The sequence below is a fragment of the Cygnus olor genome, chromosome 19 (assembly GCF_009769625.2).
Source record: "Cygnus olor isolate bCygOlo1 chromosome 19, bCygOlo1.pri.v2, whole genome shotgun sequence".
In the NCBI taxonomy this organism is placed as follows: domain Eukaryota; kingdom Metazoa; phylum Chordata; class Aves; order Anseriformes; family Anatidae; genus Cygnus; species Cygnus olor.
The window spans coordinates 8,056,109-8,076,997 of NC_049187.1; the positions used below are offsets into that span (position 1 = coordinate 8,056,109).

At 54.8% G+C, this 20,889-nt stretch overlaps 2 protein-coding genes across 4 annotated transcripts in view; one reads left to right on the forward strand and one right to left on the reverse strand.

Moving 5' to 3' along the window:
• Positions 1-12,780, reverse strand: part of VAV2 (vav guanine nucleotide exchange factor 2) — a 126,046-nt gene extending 113,266 nt beyond the window's left edge. Inside the window, exons 1-2 of one of the 3 annotated variants that reach the window (XM_040531107.1) lie at positions 12,379-12,779; positions 12,111-12,348 (exon numbers count right to left, since the gene is read on the reverse strand). In XM_040531107.1, coding sequence (XP_040387041.1) covers positions 12,111-12,314 — 204 coding nt within the window. In that variant the 5' untranslated portion in view covers positions 12,315-12,348; positions 12,379-12,779. Of the gene's footprint in view, positions 1-12,110 lie in introns of all 3 variants that reach the window. The other 2 variants (XM_040531108.1, XM_040531106.1) reach the window with 2 other exon arrangements.
• Positions 12,781-16,882: 4,102 nt separating this feature from the next.
• On the forward strand, positions 16,883-20,747 carry BRD3OS (BRD3 opposite strand). Its single transcript, XM_040532033.1, has 3 exons — positions 16,883-16,967; positions 17,129-17,329; positions 17,361-20,747. Exon 3 carries the CDS (start codon positions 17,832-17,834, stop codon positions 18,099-18,101), a length of 270 nt encoding a protein of 89 aa, XP_040387967.1. The 5' UTR covers positions 16,883-16,967; positions 17,129-17,329; positions 17,361-17,831; the 3' UTR covers positions 18,102-20,747.
• The last annotated feature ends 142 nt before the right edge of the window (positions 20,748-20,889 follow it).

Below are 20,889 nucleotides of genomic sequence, written 5' to 3' on the forward strand. Positions count from 1 at the left end.
CTCGGTGGAGTTACAATGCTGCTTTACACCACTCGAGGCTTTATTCTTTCTCATTTTATTCACACCAAGTCGAACCAGACATTTCGCAGATCATTCCACTTCAGATTATTTTTCTCCATGCTTATAGGAGAGAAGAGCTCTCATTTCACCAGCTTTTGGTGGCAGACCCCAAAGCTGAAGGTGTTCTCCTCCTTCCCCCCTTTATTTTAATCTGACAAGGAGCGGAATTCAGCACAGCACCACCCATTGTTCAGTAATCATCCTGCTTTATAAATTTTAAAACTTGCTTGTTTTAGATTGGCTTTCAAGTTTATGAGACTTCAGAGAGCACTTCAATCGCGTTTTCATCCCTTTCCCCCAAAGTAGCAAAAGCAACAACGTCAGCGCCTATTTGTCTGCCTTCCCTTAAGGAAAAAATAAATCCTCGCATCACAGGACGCCGGGAGCTGGCTCTTCTGGAAGAGCACCAGGGAGGAAAAGTCACAGAGACACGGTTTAATTGCGTGCATCGAGCCGGTCCTCAGCAGCGAGCTCAGCGGGCAGGAGGGAGGGAGCCAAGCCACGGCTCCACGCTGGGAGGGCAGCAGCAGCACCAGCACCAAGGGTGGGTTCAGCCACACCAGGGAGATGTAGAGACCTCAGGAAGAACCAAAAGCAGGCAGAAGTACTCTTGGAAGCACTGGAACAAAGGACACTTCGCTCCTAAATTTACATCAGGAGCCCATAGGGCAGCACTGGCCTTTTCCATCACAAAGGAGCAGATTTTGTTCGCGCTGCCAAAGCCACCAGGAAATATGAAAATGCAATGAGGCTTCATCTTCCATCAATAGATTCATTTTTTTTTTTTCTCTATAGACTGTCACCCACCCTGGCAGCTGTATGCTAATTTCCCCACAGCACTGCTTGATTATCACTTGGAACAGATGTTGCAGCCGCTCCAAAGTGGGGAGGTTACAAAAACCATTAACCTAGCCCAGCAGCCAGGCTGGGCAGCCAGCGGCTGCAGCTGGCATTTGGTGACAAGGGGAAGGGCTCAGCCCCATCCTGCTGCTGAGTTTCCTCCACTCCAGCACCCCAACAGCAGTGATGGGATCAAAACCCATCGATGGAAACACCCTTGGATGTTGTCTGTAAGGCAGGGACGAGCAGATCAAAGCAGATGATGTGATTTATCCGCTTGTTCCAACACTCAGGGAAATTACCTGCAAGATCCCCGTGGGTTTTAAAAACTTGGGCTCTAACATAGATACAATGACTTTTATTTTTCGGAGGTGCCTATCTTTTGTGCGTGTGCAAACAAAGTCGTTTCAACTGCAGATAAATCCAGCCGCCAAAGGTTTAGCGCTCCCCACGGAGTTGGTTTCTCCAGTGCAGCCCAGTGTGGCTCCTGAAGTAATTAATGCCAGAATCTGTTTATGACCTTTGAATAAATTGTTCTTTTCTGAAGGGAAAGCTGTTAAACATGTTAGCAAATATAATTAAGTAGTAAGGGGGAGTTGCAGGGGGGGACAAAAATCTGGAATTAAATCTCTCTAATTAGAAATGCTTATTGCAACAACCTGGCAAAAAAAAAAAGACTCAAGCAGACACTGTAGTTTCATTAAAGTTTCCTCATTATCCTTTCTGAGATAACCGAGCCATCAATACAAGGGAACTTTACCTCTAACCATTGTGACCCCTAAGAAAAATGCTCCTCAGCGTGGGTAAAGCTTGGTGACGTGCACCCAGACACGCACGAGGCTGCAGAGCCTTCCAGCAAGGGTTGAGCAAAGCCTTCTTCCAGCCCCGCTCTCCCAGCCAGGGCTGCCTTATCGTGGCTTTATCTCTTCTTCTTCACGGCCTATGACCACCGCCGCTGTTCGCGTTGCAAGAAACAGGTTTTGCTACCAAGCGCAGAGGACATTCGACCAAGCTGGCCTCCTCTCGGACCGCGTTCCCACCAGGAGATGCTGGTTGCACCATGCAGATCGATGCCGTGCCGAGCAGGTGGGAAGCAGCAGCGATTAAATGTGGGAAACATCCTGACTCCATCAGCATGAGCACCTCCACCACTGGAGAAACCAAAACTCAACTGACACGCACAAAGGGATTAAAGTTCAACAAGAGATGTGCCATGCCACCCAGCTCCCAGCCTTCGAGCCCTCGCTGCTGCCTGAACATGCAGGGCGATTCGCAGCCGGCAAGATACTGGATTTTGTTTTAAAGCTTTAGACTCCGGTTTTACAAAGACTGTATGCTCTGGAGCGGGACAGGCTCCTGCATCTCCAGCTGGTTTCGCAAGCGGACGCTGGGTGAATCACACCGGTGGCGGGGAGAGCTGAGATGAGCAGGGGCAGGTGGTGCAGGGAGGCTGCCCTGGGAACATCACCTCCTGGCACTCTGCTCCAGCCCCGGCAAACCTCAGCGCCACACTCACATTTCACGTCCTGCAACTCCGCGTGGAAAAAATCCACCCTTGCGGGCAGGGGCTGGGCAGAGATCTCACGCCCGGGCTCCCTACCACTGCCGGCACCAGTTACAAAGCCAGGTTTCACCGCACAGAGCAGGCACCCACGTACAGAAGAGGCACGCAGGGAAAGCCCTGCTCCTCGCCTGCAGCCCAGCCTGGCGGCACCGAGCAATGTGGAGCTCGGGGAGCCCTTGGGGCTGTGCCCAGCTCAGCAGCAGTTCCCAGAAAACAACCCTAAGCTTTGCAGCAGTGACAGAAAAGGAAAATGGAAGTTTGTAAGTTTGTATATATATATATATATATATATAAATACCTCTTCAAAGTAACATCCTGGATTCACTATAAGTTTGATTTTGTTCTCTATTTAAAGTCACAATTCTCCCACAGCTCTTTGAGATGAGACTTGTGCTTCCCCCACCCTCCCCCCCCCCCCGAGGCTTACCAACAACTTTCCTGGAAGATCACTCACATGTGAAAGAGCTTCCCATAAACACAAAGGGTCTTGATACGCACACAAGCCTGCCCCAGATGCTGTACACGTTTCCTGTCCTGGGGACATGCCATTCAGCCTGGGGTTTGCAGCGTTTAACACACTACAGCTCTTCAAAAAAAATTATATGGATATATAAGATTATATACATATATATCTTCCCCATTCTTGCTGGGTCTGCTGCCAAGATGAGCCCAGCCTCTCAGGAGCAGGGGTCTGCTCTAAAGAAAAGCTGTACCCTTGTATGAACTCGGATGCTCCCAGCACAGCTGTGAACACTCCAAGTACCTGATAAAACCCAAAGTAGCCAAACAGCCTGTCCTAGAAAACAAAAACAGCTCCTAAAGCAGGTCTCAGTGCAGGGCAGCTTGGGGAATGCATGCTCAGACAGGGTGCTGCTGATCCTGAGCAAGGCGCCGCAATGGGGCTCCCCCAGAGGGACCAGGGAGCTTGCCCCATCCTCGGGTCCCAGAGCAGGGATGGATGCCATGCTCAAGGCTTGGGCACATGCCTGTTTTCCATGTGGCCAGATGCTTTTGTCATGCACCTGAGTTCTGGGGATTTAATGGCTAATTCTGTCTGCAGCACTAAAACAAATCACTTCTCCTGCTCCTCCCCTCCTCGATCCGCAGCCTGCTCTGCTCCCCGCTCAGCCCCTTTCACAGGCCAGATGTTCCATTTAGCAGTAAACCACTATAAAACACAGCAAAAGATATGAATGCTATAAAAAGGCCAATTTACTCCCCCCTCCATCAGCATTAAAGCATATGCTCAAAGAGAAAGAGCAAATTCCCTCTATAGGAACTCCTTAACCTCTCCCATCCATCAAGGCAGAGCCAGGCACTGCCGCAGGAGAGCGCGGGGACTTGGGCAGGGCTGGCAGCTGAGCCCAGGGGGCACAAATCCCCCCCGACCCCACACCACTCTTATCACATCCCAGCACAGCTCTCAGCATCCACCGCGCCAGGTTCAGCCCCGGGTCAGCCGTCAGCACAGGCTGATGCTGCTCCCGAGCAGGGTGCGCAGGGCACCGTGCGAAATCGGAGATGCTGCCCGGGTCCAGCAGAGCTGTCTCCGGATTGGATTTGCCATCGAGCGGTGTCACGGCAAATAAAGGCTGATTTCCAGCTGGGTCTCTGCCACAGACAAGGCTGCACAGCCCGTCTGTGGAGGGGGGGGGAACTCGCTGGATCGCACCACCGAGGAGGCAAACGAGCGGAGCAAGTCAGGATATGACTCAGGTTGGTGGCTTTCCAAGAAGGCGAAGGAGGACCTTCCAGCTGAAGGCTTGCTGTCCAGACAGGGCAGTCCCACGGGTTGCGAAACAAGAATAGACCCTGCGTTATCTCTTGCCACCCAAGTGACAGCGCGTTAGGCGGAAGAGAGACAATGGGAAGGCCGCATCCTTTGTTTTGGGACGGAAAGGGCCTCCAGCCCTCAAATCAGGTCAAGACAACTGCTTCGGGCACTTCAGAAGGAGAATGACCTGAAAAGCAGAGGTGTTCCAAAACATCTTCCATGGAGCTTCTTAGCCTGGGAATTTCGATGGCTGACATACAATACCACTCCTCAGTGACTTCTCCCAAAGGAGTTTTTCTTCCAGAGCAACCTGGCTTTACATCTAAACACAGAATAGCATCCTGATCCCATCTGAACCTGTATTTGTCCAGTTCTTTCTAGGATGGAGCCGTTCAGACTTGTGCTACGGCGAGAACACCCTCTGACACAGAAGATGGTCAGATGCTCCACTTACCCTGAGCTGAAAGCTTTTTGCAGGGACTCATCTGTAACAGCTTTCTTAGCTAAACCTTTCCAATAACAAGGACCAAATCCACGAGGCTGGGCTAGTCCGGAACGGGGTCCTGGTCAAACAGGAGCAGCAGAAACATCCAGAAGTAGGAAAGATGCTTGTGATAGCCCCACACAGGGAAAAGAAAGGGGAAAAGAAAAATAATGCACACCTGTAGGGAAACGTTTGCTACCCCTACACAACGCCCACGCTCTGAGAAGGAGCAGCTCACACTCACAGTGCTCAGCAGTTGCAGGGCCACTGACAAACCCCAGCTATAGGGGACCCTATAGGGGACCTGGGCAGGCGGTGCCCCAGCAGCAGCACCGCACGCAGCGACGTGCTCCGCTCGCTGCTTTGGCAGAGCCCCGGCGGCGAGCCGTCACGGAGGGTGGGGGACAAGGAGCGGCCACGCTCGGGTTGTGTCATCGGATGAAGCACAGCCCTGAGCTGCAACCAAAGAAAACAGGAGGGGAGGGGAAAAAAAAAAAAAAAAAGTCGTTTTTATTAGAAACAGACCTTTTTCAGGCTGTCTTGTTCTTGAAGGGGAACACACAACACTGGGAAGAGGCATTTAATTAAAGTTGGGTTTGAAGTTGTTAAATGATGATTTTTATTAGCAGTTGCCCTAAAGAAAAAGGGAAGTCTTTCCCTCTCCTTACAGAGAGGAGATCAGAGGGAACAGCTTTGGATAAGAAAGCAGGGTACGAGGAGTGGCAGGACAGCGGACAGCAGTGCATACAGGGGGGCTCAGCTGGGGACAGCTCTGCACTTGAGCTGTGCCCTGCACGGTGTCTGCACCCCCACCTGGGCAGCCAAACCCCACCAGTTTTGGGACAGAGACCAGAGCTGTTCCCGGCATCGCAGGGCGCTGCCACCTCCCTGCAGCACGGCCAGAAGGGTGAGGACATGGGGGCTGCAGCGTGGTAACATGAGTCACCCCAATAAAATGCTCCAGCAGTTCATCTCCTCAGGCTAATACCAACCCCAGAGAACATCGGGGCTGACTCACAGCTCGCTGGCAGCGGGAACAAGCAGAGGCAGTCAGGGTGAGAGCCGGCAGCCCCCCAGGGCACGCCGGGGCTGAGGCTTTGCCAGGGGCTGGCACACAGTGAGCCCTGCGGGTCCGGGGGTGCTGAGCAGGGCATGGGCATCCCCACAAGAAGGGCTCACCTGGCAGTGGCACCGAGCATGCACTTGGGGTGGGATCGGAGAAGCTGTGCCGGCTGCCAGGAGAGCAGTCACAGGGAGGTATCTCAAGCTGGATCCAATGGATCCAACCAAGGTCAGGGCTGGCATGAGGAAAGGCAAAGAAACTGCTCAAAGAAGGTGCATCCACGCTTTATAAAAAAAAAAGTCTTCGATCCCCAGAGGTGTTGCCAAGCTCCCCGTGCCCACCTGCCCTCCAAGCCAATCCTCCCCACCCAGCGCACACACACATCCCATGAAGCAGATGTGACCCCGATGCTCCCACCCTGAGCCCAGCCACGCTCCCAGCCCTGGCACCTGCCCAGGAGAAAGACTGCAAGGTTTCAAAAATTAAAGCAAAATCAGCCCCGTGGGATTAGCATATCTGAGAGGCTACTTAAAGCAGGCTTAAGGGAATCCAAGTGGAGAAGCACAAATGCTCAAACACTGGAGAAAAAGGTTTGTCTCTTTAAGAACGGACAAAGCAGCAGATCAAAAATTTGCCCTGAGGTCAGTCTGAAGCAACATTTCTGTCCCAGCCAAAAAGCCAGGTCCCTTCTGGCTCCCGAGGAGCTGAAGCAAGCAAAGGCTGCGGCTCCGCACCCGCACCCCACCACCCCGTGATGCTCTGCCCCTCCGCTGGCCACCAACAGCCCAGCACGGCCACTGCCCTCGCCTGTAATATAACCAAAACCCCAGCCCACACCTTGCAGAACTTCTGCTGGAGCAAGCAACCTAATTCCTCACCCAACCTCAGCCAAGAGGTTAGGTAAGGCAAGTGCTGGCTGGGAAATTGCCCGTTTCTGCACCGAGGAACCAGCACCGAGGCACCCATCTCCTTGGCAGTACCCCCAGCACAAAGGGCCACCACCAAGGACATAAAAGCCAAGCGTTTTTCACAGCTCACCATTGCGCTGTAGGGATAGGAGGCAGCTTCCAAGCTCAGTCCCAGCTTGAAGAGGGACCGATGTGACTGCTTTTTGGCTTTGTGCTTTGAAAGGCAGCTCTTCATTCAGGAGGCTGTTCCTGCGATATTGAACGCAGGTATTTAACCCTCATCAGTCATTCGAGAGGGAGGGGAAGGTTTCCCTGCTCTTTATGCTTCTTGGCACAGCCAGCAGGATCCATCCGATGCTCTGTCACCTTCTGTCCCAGCAGAATACACATGGGCCTTCAGCCCCAGGTTAACTTTTACCTTACAACCTCACCAAACAGCAAAGAGGGGGTACCACAAGGTTTTAGGGTGCTGTTTGACATCTCCTCCCAGAAATAGAGCAGGAGGCATGAAGGGGAGGCTGGGAAGAAGGACTACAGTCGGTTCCTATTCGCAAGGCGCTCACAAGTTTGGCCGTACAAAACAGAGCACCTTTTTTTCCCCTTTTGTAAAGCTCAGCACATCCGAACGGGAAGTCACCGAGACACAGTAAACAGCGAGATGTAATGAGGCTGTTTTTTATAGCTGCTTCTGGAACAGAACTCAGCTTCAAGAAGCGGAGAGTAAATAAAGAGCAAGAGGACCCGAGCCGGGTAAGCCTGAGGGTAGCTGCACCGAGGAGCTGAGAGAGGGGAAAGCTGAAGGTGTTTAGGCTTTCTTTTGGGTAGGAAAGACCCAGAAAGCCCAGGATACTGATTTTCTTCAGGGGAATTACTCTCTGATCTGCAGAAAAGGCTGGGCTTTCCTGGGAGCAGTGGCCTCCAGCTGGGGCGATAACTCCTGTGCTTTTCTGAGGCAGCCCCTGCTCGAACAGCCCACCCAGCTACTTGTAAGTTGGTATTATTGGGGCTATGATCATGGTTCATGGAAGCAATTACAAGCATCTTAGTTATAAAGCCTCGTTGGTAATTGCTGGTGCCCCGTGCACCAACACGCCTCCATCTCCGTACACCTGGGGGAAGCAGTTGCTACAAGCCACCTGCTCCCACTTGTCGTGGCAAATGGGCACCCACATCATCAATAAACAGGACTTTGATACCAAATTATTCCCATCCTCCAGAAAACAAACCAGCCTGGATGCCTCTGACAGCTCAGGCAGGTGCACAGTGTCACACGCATCCGTCGTGGGGAGGCAGTTGTCTGTTGTTCTTCCCTAATGACAGCAAAACAGAGCAGTGGGCAGCCAAGTCATCACGCCAATTACGTTTGCTGTGTCTCATCAGTCTCGGGAGCCCTAATAAAACCTCCGGGCACTGCAGACCAAGATGGATTATCCACAGAGAGATGTCAATATGCAACAACAACAACTAATTCTTAATGAGCTGACCATTACCGCCAGCTTGACGTCTCCACGCACACAAATGTGCACATTAAATAGATATGGTTGCTTGATTTCAAGTATCTAGGAGATATTTAAGTGTCCAGGAACAACCTCAAATGAAGGGCAAATGCAACATATTAAGGAGAGTCTTCACCTTACAGCAAACTGCATGATCAGACCCTGGAAGGGCACAGCTGCTTTGGTTGAAGTATGAACTTCCACCAGCCTAAACGCACATCAGGGTGTCAGCATCACAGCTGATAACACTGCCACAGGGTGCTCAGACAGCCAGGGAAGCCAATTTGAGCTGCAAAGACCTCTGGAGGAGCTGGTCCAGTCCCTGCAGGGGCTCTGCCCGTGCTCCCACCTGCCCTGAGCAGCCTGCAGCAGGGCTTCCCCACCAGCATCCGTGGGCATCCACAGCCCTCCTAGGAAGAATCAATTTTATCCAAGGAAAACAAGAGCAGCCTCGTCCAAAAGTGCAGTAAAAAGCCGTGCTGAACACAAGTGAAGAGCCACTTAATTTGTATTTGACCAGAGGCTTAACAAAATGATGATTCAGAGCTGATTATTGATGGGGATCTGGAGCTCCCCACCCCGCGGGACACGAGCGTGGCTGAACCTCACGGTGCCAGAGGTACCCCAGAGGGGAAGGGGGGGGAGAAGCAGGGCCCTGGGAACGGCTCCACGTAGGGACGGGGACAGGGGATGGGGACTGTGGGTTTGAGGGGTGCTCCATCTGCTCCCCTTTGTGACCGCAGATGGCCTCCCATCGCTCTCAGCTGGCTGAGAAGCCAGCTCGAATTACCCCCAAACCCAATCACAGTAACAGACATAACGATCAATAAGTACCGAGGGCAAGCACACCAGCCTGCTCCCCGCCTCTCCACAAACAGCCTCCACGGCAAAAGCAATTAGCAGAAATGAAGTTTTACCCCAGGCTCATCAGAAGTGGCCTCACACCCACTGGCTCTCAGAACACAGCTGGGTTTTACCGCTTTTCTGCCTGCTCTTTCTGCCAGTCTCCGTGGAGGTTCGGCAACTTTGGGCCCTGCCGAGACAAGGTCTCCTGCCTCTGGAATCAAACAAAAAGCAAACCTGAGGTCACAGCCTGCTGGAGTTATTCGTTAAGCCCAAGGAGCTAAATCAACGAGTTAAATGAACATAGCCTAGCATCAAGGAGAAAACCACTGCCGTGCCCCAGCCTGAGCACCACACCAGCCTGGTGCACACGTATAGAAAGGCTTCAGGAGGAAGGGGACACCAGGGTAGCCCCGCAGCAGGGAAGCAAACCCCTGCAGCCTGCTCCTTGATGGCCTCACCGTGCTGCACAGCCAGAGCCACGCAGCGACCGCACCACCTTTGATGGCGGAGAGCGAAAATAAGACCCGCTGCAAATCAGCGTGGAGTGGGGAAGGAAAGAAAACAGACGACAGCGTCTGGGTCTTGGAGCAATTCTTTGCAGAGATGAGATTTCACCTCTGGCAAAAAGCTGTTTCTCATTACACACCTGCACAACCCCATTTAATTCACTCAGAAAGGTGGACGACAGAACATCGCTGGGTGTTTTGAGTCTAGCACAAGTGTCTTGTCCCCCAGCATTTCCAGTGAATTAAAAAAAAAAAGTCTCTGCAGCCAGGCAGACAGCTGGTTAGCCAGCCCAGCCAGTCAGGCAAAATGTGCCTTTATAATCAAAAACAACCCCTGAAGTTTCAAGGCACACTCTGTCTCACACATCCCAGCCCCCGTGTCTGAACACATCGCAGCTGTTTGACAAAAATCAGCTCCTGCCCTCTTCTTTTGAAATTCGGCCCAGAGAAACCAAACCCCCTGCTGATGGCTGCAGCTGTGCCCAACCCCTGCACAGGGCTCAGCACCCTCCTGTCCCCCCCGGGGCTGCAAACACGGAGCAAAGAGCAGCGAGGTGCTCTGCCTTTAGCTGCCCTGGGGGAGAAATCACAGCTTCCCAGCTTCAGGAACCAGGAGAGAAACATCAAGTGCCTCAAAGCACGTGTAAGGGCTCGGGTCTAGGTGGATTAGCACGAGCCGAACCTCGCTGTAGCAGCCACATCTCCATCAGGACCTGCTCGCCCCGTGGGCTCAGCTGACCACAAACAGACTGCCCAAAGCCATCCGACCCCCCGAGCTCACTCCACGCTCCTCCTAAAGCCAGCAAGGCAGCCGGTGGTGCAGCAGAAAGCGATTTCAGTAACAGCTGGGCTGTAAACCCTCACCTCCAACAAGCAACACCTGCCTCGGCAGCACGAGGCTCCTTGCTGGGCTGCCATGGGGACCTGCCCTGACTGCATCCCCCATCCTTAAACCCCTGCTTATTTCCCCACAGGGCAAACATTAAACTGAAGTTAGGTTGTCGGGCTTTAATATTTCCCTAGAAGAAAAATGCAGGGTGTCACCAGTGGCACATTCACTGCCCGTACCAGTCCCTGCATAACTGCAGCTTCACTCAGATGGTTTGCAATCGGTAACATCAGCAGCAGAAGGCAGTTTGATCAGTTTACAGCCTGGCGAGCCCAGAGGAAGCCTTGCAGCACTCTTACACCCCAGGAAGAGCCATCGGTGCGTGCTATTTCCCCTTCACCAGCAGGTCCACATGCCGGCAGGAGCACTCAGACAGACCTGCCCTTTCACCCGCACGGTTGGGGTTTTCCACCCTGGCCGGCCGTGGGATCAAGGTCTCTGCCTCGACTACATCCTTGCTGCTCCCGTGCACGCAGCAAAACACACTTTGGACCCCAAAAACACAGCTCAGTTTGGGGGCCCAGCACCCCGCAGGCGAGCTGTCCTCAGCCACAACAGCTCCCACAGTGCACGTGGTTGTGCTTTGCTGGCTGGGGAGCCACGAGGGCCACAAACCCCACCATTACCCTGAACAAAACTCTGGGAAAACCAGGGAAAGGCACTTGCGGGTAGGCAGCGTGCTTGCACAACGCATAGCAGAGCTCAAGATAACGTTACGTGTTATTTATCTGTGAATACTTTGACACCCAGATTCTCACACGCCCTTGTGACCAGGAAATTTCCCCTCCCTTTTTACCGAGAAAGCCCTCGGCTGTTCAAACAGGACAGCAGCTTCCCAGCTGCCCGTCAGCACGGCAGCTGCGGGGCAGGGGACGCACGGCCGGGTTTCATTCGTTTCTCATCGATTTTCATTTCCCGATTCCCATGCAAATGCCGCGCGGCTCGGCACGCGGAAACACTGAGCGCTGCAAACCAGCCGGACAGAGCCGATTTGGTGTGCAAGCATCCTTCCACCAAAACAATCGGAGATGGAAATGCGTCCAGGGAGGGAACCCTAAAGCCTTAGGGTCACCCAACCCCATAGCCATGGTGGTGGGGAGCGCTGAGCCCAGCCCCCCGGCTCAGGGGTGGGCTCGCAGAGCACCTGGGGAGTGTTTTCTTCTTGTTTTTGATCTTCCCGGGCAAACTTTTGCCCTTTGGGCCAGCATCCTGCCAGGACAACGCTCAGAGCACCGCTCCTGCAGCGCATCAAAGCCAAACTTAAGCCTCGAGAAAAGCCCTGGGAGTAGCCACGCCGGCCTCATCTCGGCCGTACTGGTTGCTTTTGTTTCGAGAGGGCTATAAACATCGGGGGGGGGGGACGCTGCCTTCTTCCCCGGGGCAGTTTCCCCCCCCCCAGCCCCCTCAGTACAGCCCCTGATAGCTTCCCAGCGCTGCGCCCCGGTGCTGGGGCTGAACCTCGGGGTGGGGGGGGTACGGGGCTGGGAGCTAAAATACAGGGGTAGGGGGCGAAGGGCAGCCGGGGGGGCTGGAAAAAAAAGCTCTCCCCCCCACACCCACCTACCCACGCCCGCACTCACTCACACCACGAAGTTTTGCAAGACCGACACAAAGAGCCCTACGCGCACACCACCAACACCACCACCACCACCCCCAAAAAAAAATAAAAATAAATAATACCTGGGACATCTGGGGCCTGAAGTTGATGTCCTTGAGGTCGATGGAGCCGGGGGAGAGGTTGTGGAGCAGCTGGCACAGCAGCACCCCGTCCCGCAGCGCCTGCGCCAGGTCGAAGACCACCGCCGAGGGCCAGACCACCCGGTGGTTGGGGGGCAAAACTTTGCAGTCGATGAGCCAGCGGCCGCACTGCCGCCACTCCTCCATGGCCGCGGCCTTCCTCCTCCTCCTCCTCCTCCTCCTCCTCCTCCTCCTCCTCCTCCTCCTCCCCCCTGCTCAGGGGCAGCGGGCGGCTGCCCGAGGGGCTGCTCCGCACCGCGCCGCCGCGCTACCGCCCCGCTCCATCGCCGCCCGCCGCCCGGGGAAGCATCGGCGGGGAGGAGGAGGAGGAGGAGGAGGAGGAAGGAGGAGGAAGGGGAGGCGGGGGACGGCGCCGAGTTTTCCGGCGGAGGGCTGCCCCTGCCCCCGCTGCGGCCCCACCGCCGGGGCTAGGCGCGCCGCATCGGCCCGGGAACAAAGGGGCCGCCCCCGCGCAACTTCGTCCCCCCCCCGGCCCGGGGAAACTTGTTCGTGCTCCTGCTCCTCTTGAAGCTGCTGCTGCTGCTCCAGAAGCCGCTCTTGCTCCTGGTGCTGCTCCTGCTTTTGCTCCCGCTCCTGCCCCAGCCCCACCTGCACAGTCGCGGAGCTGGCGCTGAGGCCGCCCCCGCTGCCGCCGCGGGTGGGAATTTGCTGCCCACCCCCCCCCCACCCCGGGCCGAAGCCCCCGCCCCGCCGGGAGGAGCTCCCGGCCCGCCCCCGCCGCCCCTTTGTCTGCGGGAGCGCTGCACGCCTCCTTTCCTTTCCTTTCTTTTTTTTTTTTTTATTTTCCCTTTTCGCACCCCCCCGCTCCCTCCTCCCGGAGCTCCCCGCTCCCCGTCCTGCAGCGGCCCCCCCCCCAGCCGCCCCGCTGCTCCGCTCCCCCCGGCCCCCGTTCGCATTTGGGGTCCCCAAGACCCCCCCAGCACCCCCCGAGCAGCCGCTGCTTTGTCTGGCTGCGCGCTCCCCCTCTCCGGCTCGTGTTTGGGCTGCAAATACTGCAGGGGAGATGTTTAACCCAAACAAGCGATCGTGTTCCTTGACTTTCAAACACGAAGACAACTCCTATAATTAATTACCAGCGTATTTATTGCAAACCTCAACTCCCGGCCATTAACTCCTTGGCAGCAAACTCCTGAAAATCTCTAATTTTCACTCGGTGGCTCCCATCCAAATCAGCACACTTCAGAGCAGCCCCTTTTCAAATCTGTTCTGAGTTTTCTTCGGAGATCCTCTCCCAAGAGTTTGTTGATTAATTTTCGTCCTGGCTTTCCAGATAGCCAAAACCGGAAGCCGAGGCTGGGACGAAGGGAAGCTATTAACCTGGATGTCAAACAAATGCAACGCTAATCTCTTCCAAATGTAGCCAAGTGGAGATAAAGAAGAAAGAGCAACTCTGCTGGCATGACCCTTCACTTCCAGTATGGGAAGGAAAATCCCTCTAAAGAATGAAAACCAATTGTTTGGTATTCCAGGGACAGTTTGGTGAAGCTTTTTTATTTATTTTTTTTAATATCACGGGAAGTGCTTCTTTTAGCCTGACGTGCTGGTGCTCGGTCTGCCCCTGGTCTGCCTGTGTGCGGTGCCTGGTACGCCTCTGGCAGGGCAGGATGAGCGTACGTATAATCGGAGCAGGAGCAGCATGCATATGCCCCGGCCTCGCAATCAGAGCTACGCCCTGCCCTGGGTATACTCAGGAGCATGCTGATCTCAGCCTGCAGTTCCCCGTACCCTGCGGAGGAGATTTCTCACCATAACTTTCTCATTCCTGAAGTTCACCGTTAAGCCTCTCTGCCTGGCCTCCCGCTAGGGCTCCAGCAGCACCCACCGGGCGGGAATCACGAGGCCATTGAAAGGCGTGGAGCCCTGCAAGGGATAATTTTGGTTCACTGGATGCTGGTCTGCCCTGTGAGATCAGGTCTGTAGGTAGAGGGCTACAGAGGAGTTTATTATATGCGTATAATTAAAGCTGCTTGCTATGGCCTGGCTTTTTTACTGCATAATAAAACCCCTACTTGGCCCCTGGACGCTTAGGACCGATCGCTGCAGCTGCAAAGCCAGCAGCTGCGTGGGAGGTGTTGAAGCAAGGACGCTTCTCACCCACCTCTGCAGCAGTAAAAACAGCTGATAGCAGGGATTTTTGATAGTCGGGGAAACAACTGGAAGGCAAGGCTCGGCGAAGAGCGTGCAGCCAGCACGCACTCTTGTGGGCTGCGCGCTGCAAATCATGCAAACGTCCTGACCCAGGGGAGCACAGGACAAGCAGAGAGGATCTAGGCACTGCTTCCAGCGTGAACCTAAAGCTGAAAGGGGGATTGTATAAACGAGAGGAGCATGGGGTGGATTTTGTGCTAGAGCTGGTGCTCCCCTCTCCTGCCCCTTGGCACTGCTGGGAATGACAGCCAGGGAATGAGAGACAGCCAGGGAATGAGAAACAGCCTGGGAATGAGAGACAGCCAAGGAATGAGAGACAGCCAGGGAACGACAGACAGCCAGGGAACGACAGACAGCCAGGGAACGACAGCCTGGGGCAGCGGCGGAGCTGCTCGCAGAGGCTGACACCACCCTCTGGTGGGCACCGGGCGTGCTGCTCTCGGCCCTCGTGGCCCATCCTCGTGTTGCTTTCTCAAGTGAGAGGCCTGAGAGATGAGTGCTGGAAAAATAATCACAGAACTAGTAACAGCAGGGGCGTCACGCCTTTTCATCCCCGGGGTCTCAGTAACTCAGTACCAGGAGGAGCCTGTGCTGAGCCGAGGGGTCCCGCGGCAGGGCAGGGGGTGCCCGGCTGGGGAGGCAGCAGGGTTTGGGATCAGAACGGGGCCATGCGGGAAGGGAGCAGCCCTGCACAGAGGAGACAAAGCTGTCCTGAAAGAGGAGGGATGGAGGGAGGAGGGAGGGAGGGAGGAAGGACAGGAGGAAAGAAGGAGGAAGGGAAATGCACAAACATGTGCAAGGAGATTGTACGGTACGAGTGAACACAAACGTGCCTGGGGAATGGCCACCTTTTAACAGCAGAGCATGGATATTTAAGGTGGTGTTTTTATGGCTCCCAGGAGAAGTCCCGAGCCCCCAGTCGGAGCATGCAGAGAAGCTGCCACCACGCTGCCTCTTAGGAGCAGGCATCTGAAAATCTCCCTTAAATACCAGGGCCGTGCCTCCATGAAATCCCCATTTTTGGGTGTCCGTGGATTGCCATTGCCACCTTCTGGATCAGACCGCGTGTGCACCAGCCAGTCCCAAAGGACACCCATCCCCAGCTGCGTCCTGGCTCCCCGAGCAGGAGCTGTCAGCAGTCACCGTGCAGCCTGGTGCCACTTACATCACGCCCTGAGACTTTGTGGGCTCCCTTCTCCAACTATTTTAGGAAAGCTGCGGGAGGCACAGCTTGGCCAACACGGTGCTCAGCAGTGGCTCTTGCTCGATCCTCGTGAGGGACTGGTCGCACGGCTGCAGCTGGTGCAGGCAGGGAGGAGGAAGACGCAGGCTGCACACTCCACGTGGACTATCAGGGTTGAAGTGCTGCTGTTAAACTACAAATATTCACCCGTGCAGACAGTGATTCTCTGTCTGGCTCACCGCCTGCTGTAAACACCTGATCGACCTGCCCAGACAGCTCGTAGCCTGGAAGAGTGATTGCAATTATCCTCCTGCTAGCAGCCCTGCACTCCTGCCAGGACAGCTCGAGGCTGCTCTGGAGCTCCCGAACCCCCGGGCACCCAGAGCAGCCGATGGGGGTGAGTGCCTGCAGCCTGGCGAAGGAGAGCAGGAAAGTGAGCGTGGTGCAGCCCGATGCTGGCAAGAAGGCCAAAAGGGATTCTTGCCTTACCCAGGCAACGCAGCCACGCCATTTATCGGCCTCTTCTGCCGTGCTCTGAGTTTGACGATGACAGAACGGGTGATATTTCAGAGGAGACCGAGACGCCTCGCCCGTGCCAAAAAAGCAAATCTGGTTCCACTCAGCGATTTCACATTTTGCTCTGCAGCTTCCACAGGGTGGGGCCTGGGCTGGCTTCTGTCTCTGCTGTGCTAGCGGGAGGGGATCAAGCGGAGTCGGGACATCTCCAGTGGTGACCACGTTCCATACACGTTCATCCTTTTGTTGTCCTTCCTTCCTTCCCTCCTCTTTGTGCAGGGTGTAAATTGCCATGTGCCTTGTACCTCCCCTTGACGGGAAGCAGGGAGTAATTCCTTTTCTCTCTCTGTGCTTCCGCACGGCCTTTGCTTATTTTTTTTCCCTCCTCCTTTCCCCTTTAATTAAATTATCCTTATCTCACCCCGCGAGTTGTTTTTTCCCTTTCCAGCGTACTTTCTTCCCCCTTCTAAGGATGGGGAGCATGAGAGCGGCTGGGGCGGTGTTCAGCTGCCCAGCAGGGCAAAAACCCCACCAGGGCGCTGCGTTAGCGGGCGGCAAGAAGCTTGGGAGCTTACATTTGGCTCCACCAGAAAAATAATAATAATAACGAATTAATAATAATAATAATCTCCCTTTGCTCAGCTCTCTTGCAAACAACTCCTGCCCCGTGCCGGGGGACCCCGAGATGCTGCTGTCGGGGCGCTGCTCGCCCCGGGGCCAGCACCGGGAGCGGCTGGGGGCGGGCAGGAGGCGAGCACCAGCCCCTCCCCGACCCCCCCTCCGTCCTCCCCGGCCCCGCCCCGGCCCCGTCCTCTCCCCCCGCCGGCGGCTGCGGCTCCTCCCCGCCGTGATGCGCTCGGGAGGCGCCTCCGCAGCCGCTCCGCGGAGCCGCGCCGGGGCCGAGCCGAGCCGGGCCGGGCAGCGCAGGCACGGTGGGGCCGGGGGGGGCGCCCAGGGGTGGGGGGCACCCTAAAGGGGGGCGGGGGGTGTGGGCGGTGGGAAGCCCGTGGAGGGGTGGGAAAAGGGTGGAGGGGGGGGAAAAAGGGGGGGCAGTGCCAGGCCTTGCTGTGACCCTCGCTGTGTCCCCCCCCAGGTTGAAGCCCCCCGGAGCGGTGCTGTCGGGAGGCGATGGGTGGCCCAGGTGGGGTGCGGAGACCTGGAGGCAGCGGCTTCGGTTGTGTGCGGCGATATCCATCAAGGCGGGACTGGGGGAGCGCCGGGCTGGCGTCGGCGTGAGGTCACGCAGGGGTGCTGAGGTCACGCAGGGGTGCTGAGGTCACGTACGGGTGCTGAGGTCACGCAGGGGTGCTGAGGTCACGCACGAGGTCACGCACGGACCTGGATGCTGCTGGTGGCCGTTTAGATGTGCCCTACATTTTGGGGCTCCACCATTTGGAGAGGCGACACTCAGCCGGAGCCGTTCGCCCCGTCGCACCCGGCTGTCACGCTCGCCCGCACCGAGATGCTTCGTGTGGCCGGAGCCAGCAGCTCACGTGTGCTCGGCCCCTCTGCAAGATGAAACGAGCAGCAGTACCACCGCTGGATGAGCTTCTGGAAGCCCTGGCTTGTTCCCTCAGCAAGGCCAGGCTGCCCGCTGTGATTTTCGGGTGTGCACATCCCCGTGCCCTCTTCTGAGGGGCGCTGGCACCGGTGTACGGCTTGCAGCCCCCAGGAGCTGTGCCCCTGGGGATGTCCTCCCCTGAGCACCAAGCTGCCGTCGGTCTGCACCGCCCCAGCGGGGTGTATTTCGGAGCTGCCAGGAGGAAGATCTCGCCTTTGAAGGTGCCCTTGAGCAGATGACTGACAAGGTGATGAACGGGAGGGTGCCCCTGCCCGAAAAAGCCTTGTCCGAGGGCTATGCCCGGCTGCGCTACAGGGACACCTCGCTGCTCATCTGGCAGCAGCAGCAGCAGAAGCTGGAGTCAGCGCCGCCCAACACGTACCTGAGCCGGAGCCGCAGTATGTGGTACTCGCAGTACGGCAACGAAGCCATCCTGGTGCGGGACAAAAACAAGCTGGATGTCTCCAGGGACACGGGACAGTCCAAGTTTTGTGCTATCATGTAATTCCGGCGGCTTGGCATCAGGAATCTGCATGTGGAGACGAACCAGACCTGCATCAAGCTGGGAGCGGAGGGCTCGCACCGTTCCACCAGACCTGCGGCTAAGGCCGGGTGTGGGATAGGTCAGGAAGGCTGCTGGAAATTTACGTTTATTTTTTGCTGTCGGTAGCGTCTGATTTTGCATGTTGTTGAGCGTATATAACAAAAACAGCCTCGCTCAGGAACTGATGAGCCTGTGTTTGCCGCCTAGCATCATCGGCAGGGTCCGTGCTGGACCATGTGTTGCTTGTAAGTGGCTTGTGTACCGTGAACAACACCCGCTGCCATTTGGGAACTGTCCCCAGCAGGCACTTTACCTTGCTAGTCCTTAGGCATTGCCAAAGCTCTGCGAACGCTGGTGGGAGACAGGCGAGTCTAGATTGGATACTGCTGAGATTAAGATTTTAGGAAGATTATCTGCTAACATACACAGCCAGTACTTGTTCTGCTTGCCCTGTCTGCCTTTAATTACTTCCCTGGAAGTGGTCTCTTAGAACCAGGTCGTGAAGTTAAATGATTTATTGGGCAAGGGGAAGAGGGAAAAAATGTGTTGAGAATTTTATCTGAGCCTTCAAAATACTTAGCAGGAAAGGTGCTTTGCAGCTTCATCCTCTGCAAAGCAAAGTGCCCTTTAAGTTTGGAATTACAGAAATAAATTACAGACAGGACTTCTGGAGCCAGTGCAGCTGAGTCCCTTCCTGCAGCAAGATCCCCAGCCCCAGTAAAGCTTGCACGAGCCCCAGCTAATGCTCCAGGAATGTATTGCCAGGTGAACCACCTGAGAGGGAGGGACAGGCCTAAGAGAGCAACAGGAAGAAAGCTGCTGTAAATACACACATCTCCTGCTGGGGGGTATCGGGACGCTCCTGCACAGGGAGTACGTACCTGCAGCCAGAGATCAGCTACAGAAAAAAAACAGCCTACTGAGGTTTGCTTTGCGTGTAGGTTTTAAGACGTGTAGGAGCTTGAAATAATTTCTAATTCAGGTTGGATAACATCTCTTGCTTTAGCAGATTTGGTACACATACACTGTGTGTGGCAGCATTTGTTTCAACCAACTGAAGGGTTTTAGGAGACAAAAATACTGCAGTTATACCTCTTAGGAATGGATCCTGCTCTCACGTTGTTGCTGTCGGAGCGGAGTCCCTAACTTCCTCATGACAGGGTCAAGCTGAGAACCCAACCCAGCAAGCACCTAAACCTTTCTTAAAGACAAAGCAGTACCACTTCCAGGGTCGTTCATTATGTTCCCAGGGTTCAGCATTAAAGTGTAACATCGGGCTGAAGTCACAGGCTCCCCTTTAACATTCTGCCTCAGGCATCATCCTGCAGGCTGAGCCCCGTGTGCTCAACCCAGCAGTACTTGGACATGGGCTCAACTTCAAGCAAATCAGTATTTGATGTTGACTTCAAGGTGGATTATTTACCTGCCTAAAATTAGGCATAGTCAGTACTCCTATAGTTATAAAACCTCTCCCGTTAAACATTTTTCAAGCACTTTGTTTTTTTTAAGTATAGCAAAGAAGAATTTTCTCCACCTCTCCTGTGCGCATTAAATGCACAGACACTGAAGTTTGCTGAAGTTGACGTGTTGAGCAGAACATACCTGCGTCACCGTGAGATCAGAGAGGTTTGATGTACTCAGCCCTGATCGGAGCAAGTATATTCACTGCAAAAAGTGGGCAGCTCTTATTTTTAATGTAACTATTTATGCATGTGTTAATGTTTGGTACCTTGTGTGTGTGCTCATAAAACTGAACCTGCTGAGATGGACCTCAGTGCTTCACAGACATAGGCATTGCTCTGCACACTCAAAGAGTCCTCTTGATCTTGGCAGGATGAGCTCTAGCTGAGAAATATTTTCGGTGAATGTTTTTTCAGCTGGGGAAAAAGCACTCAACAGGATTCACAACACTAACTAGACTCAGAAAGCTGCTAGCGGGGCGGCAGAACCGCTGTACGGAGCGGGCTGGTTAAGGCAGGGCACTGCCTGGGACACGAGGCGCACCCGGGGCTCCAGACAGGCGAGCACTTAGAAAAATGGGCAGGAGCCTGGCCCCAGGGCTCCCCTGGGAAGCGCAGAAGCAACCTGGTGAGGCAGAATTGGGCTCAGGGTCTTTCCAGCAGCCCAGGGGAGCGCCCTAACCCAGGGAGTTTGAGGAACTAGGGAGAACAACAGCACATTCCCAAAGCCAGCTGTTCATTTTCTTTACTTTTCTTATAGAAAAATCACATTTATTTTTTTAATTTCAGTAAGAAAGATGATTATTTTGGGTATAATCAGTCCCTTTTTGTTTCTGTGGCTGGTAAACCAAAATTCAGCTTACTTAAAGCGTTAAACTATTCAGGAATAAAAGCTTAAGTGTGTGCATAAGTTCTTCCAGGACTGAGGGTAGACAGGACCGTAAGAGAAGTGTGACTTGTTCTTCCCGCTCATGCCCGTGAGTGTGAGTGCAGTTTCCGTAGCTGTGTCCTCATTAGTCACAGCAGGGTTGTGGGGTGGCTGCTGGGAAGTGAGCATTTCTGTAAGGCAGGTGGGTCGTGTTAATGCACTTGTTTAAAATGCTGTTTTAGCCTCGTTGGTTAAGTGCATTAAAATTATTTAAATGCATCGTTGTGTGCAGGTGTGCATTTTTCTTCTGCATGTTCATCAGCTGGGGGTTACCTAAGGTAGTGGTGGGGCCCCTCTGAAGCCACACCACTACTGAAGAAGATCACTTGTGGAGGCAGCAGCCTCACAGGAGAATTTTAAA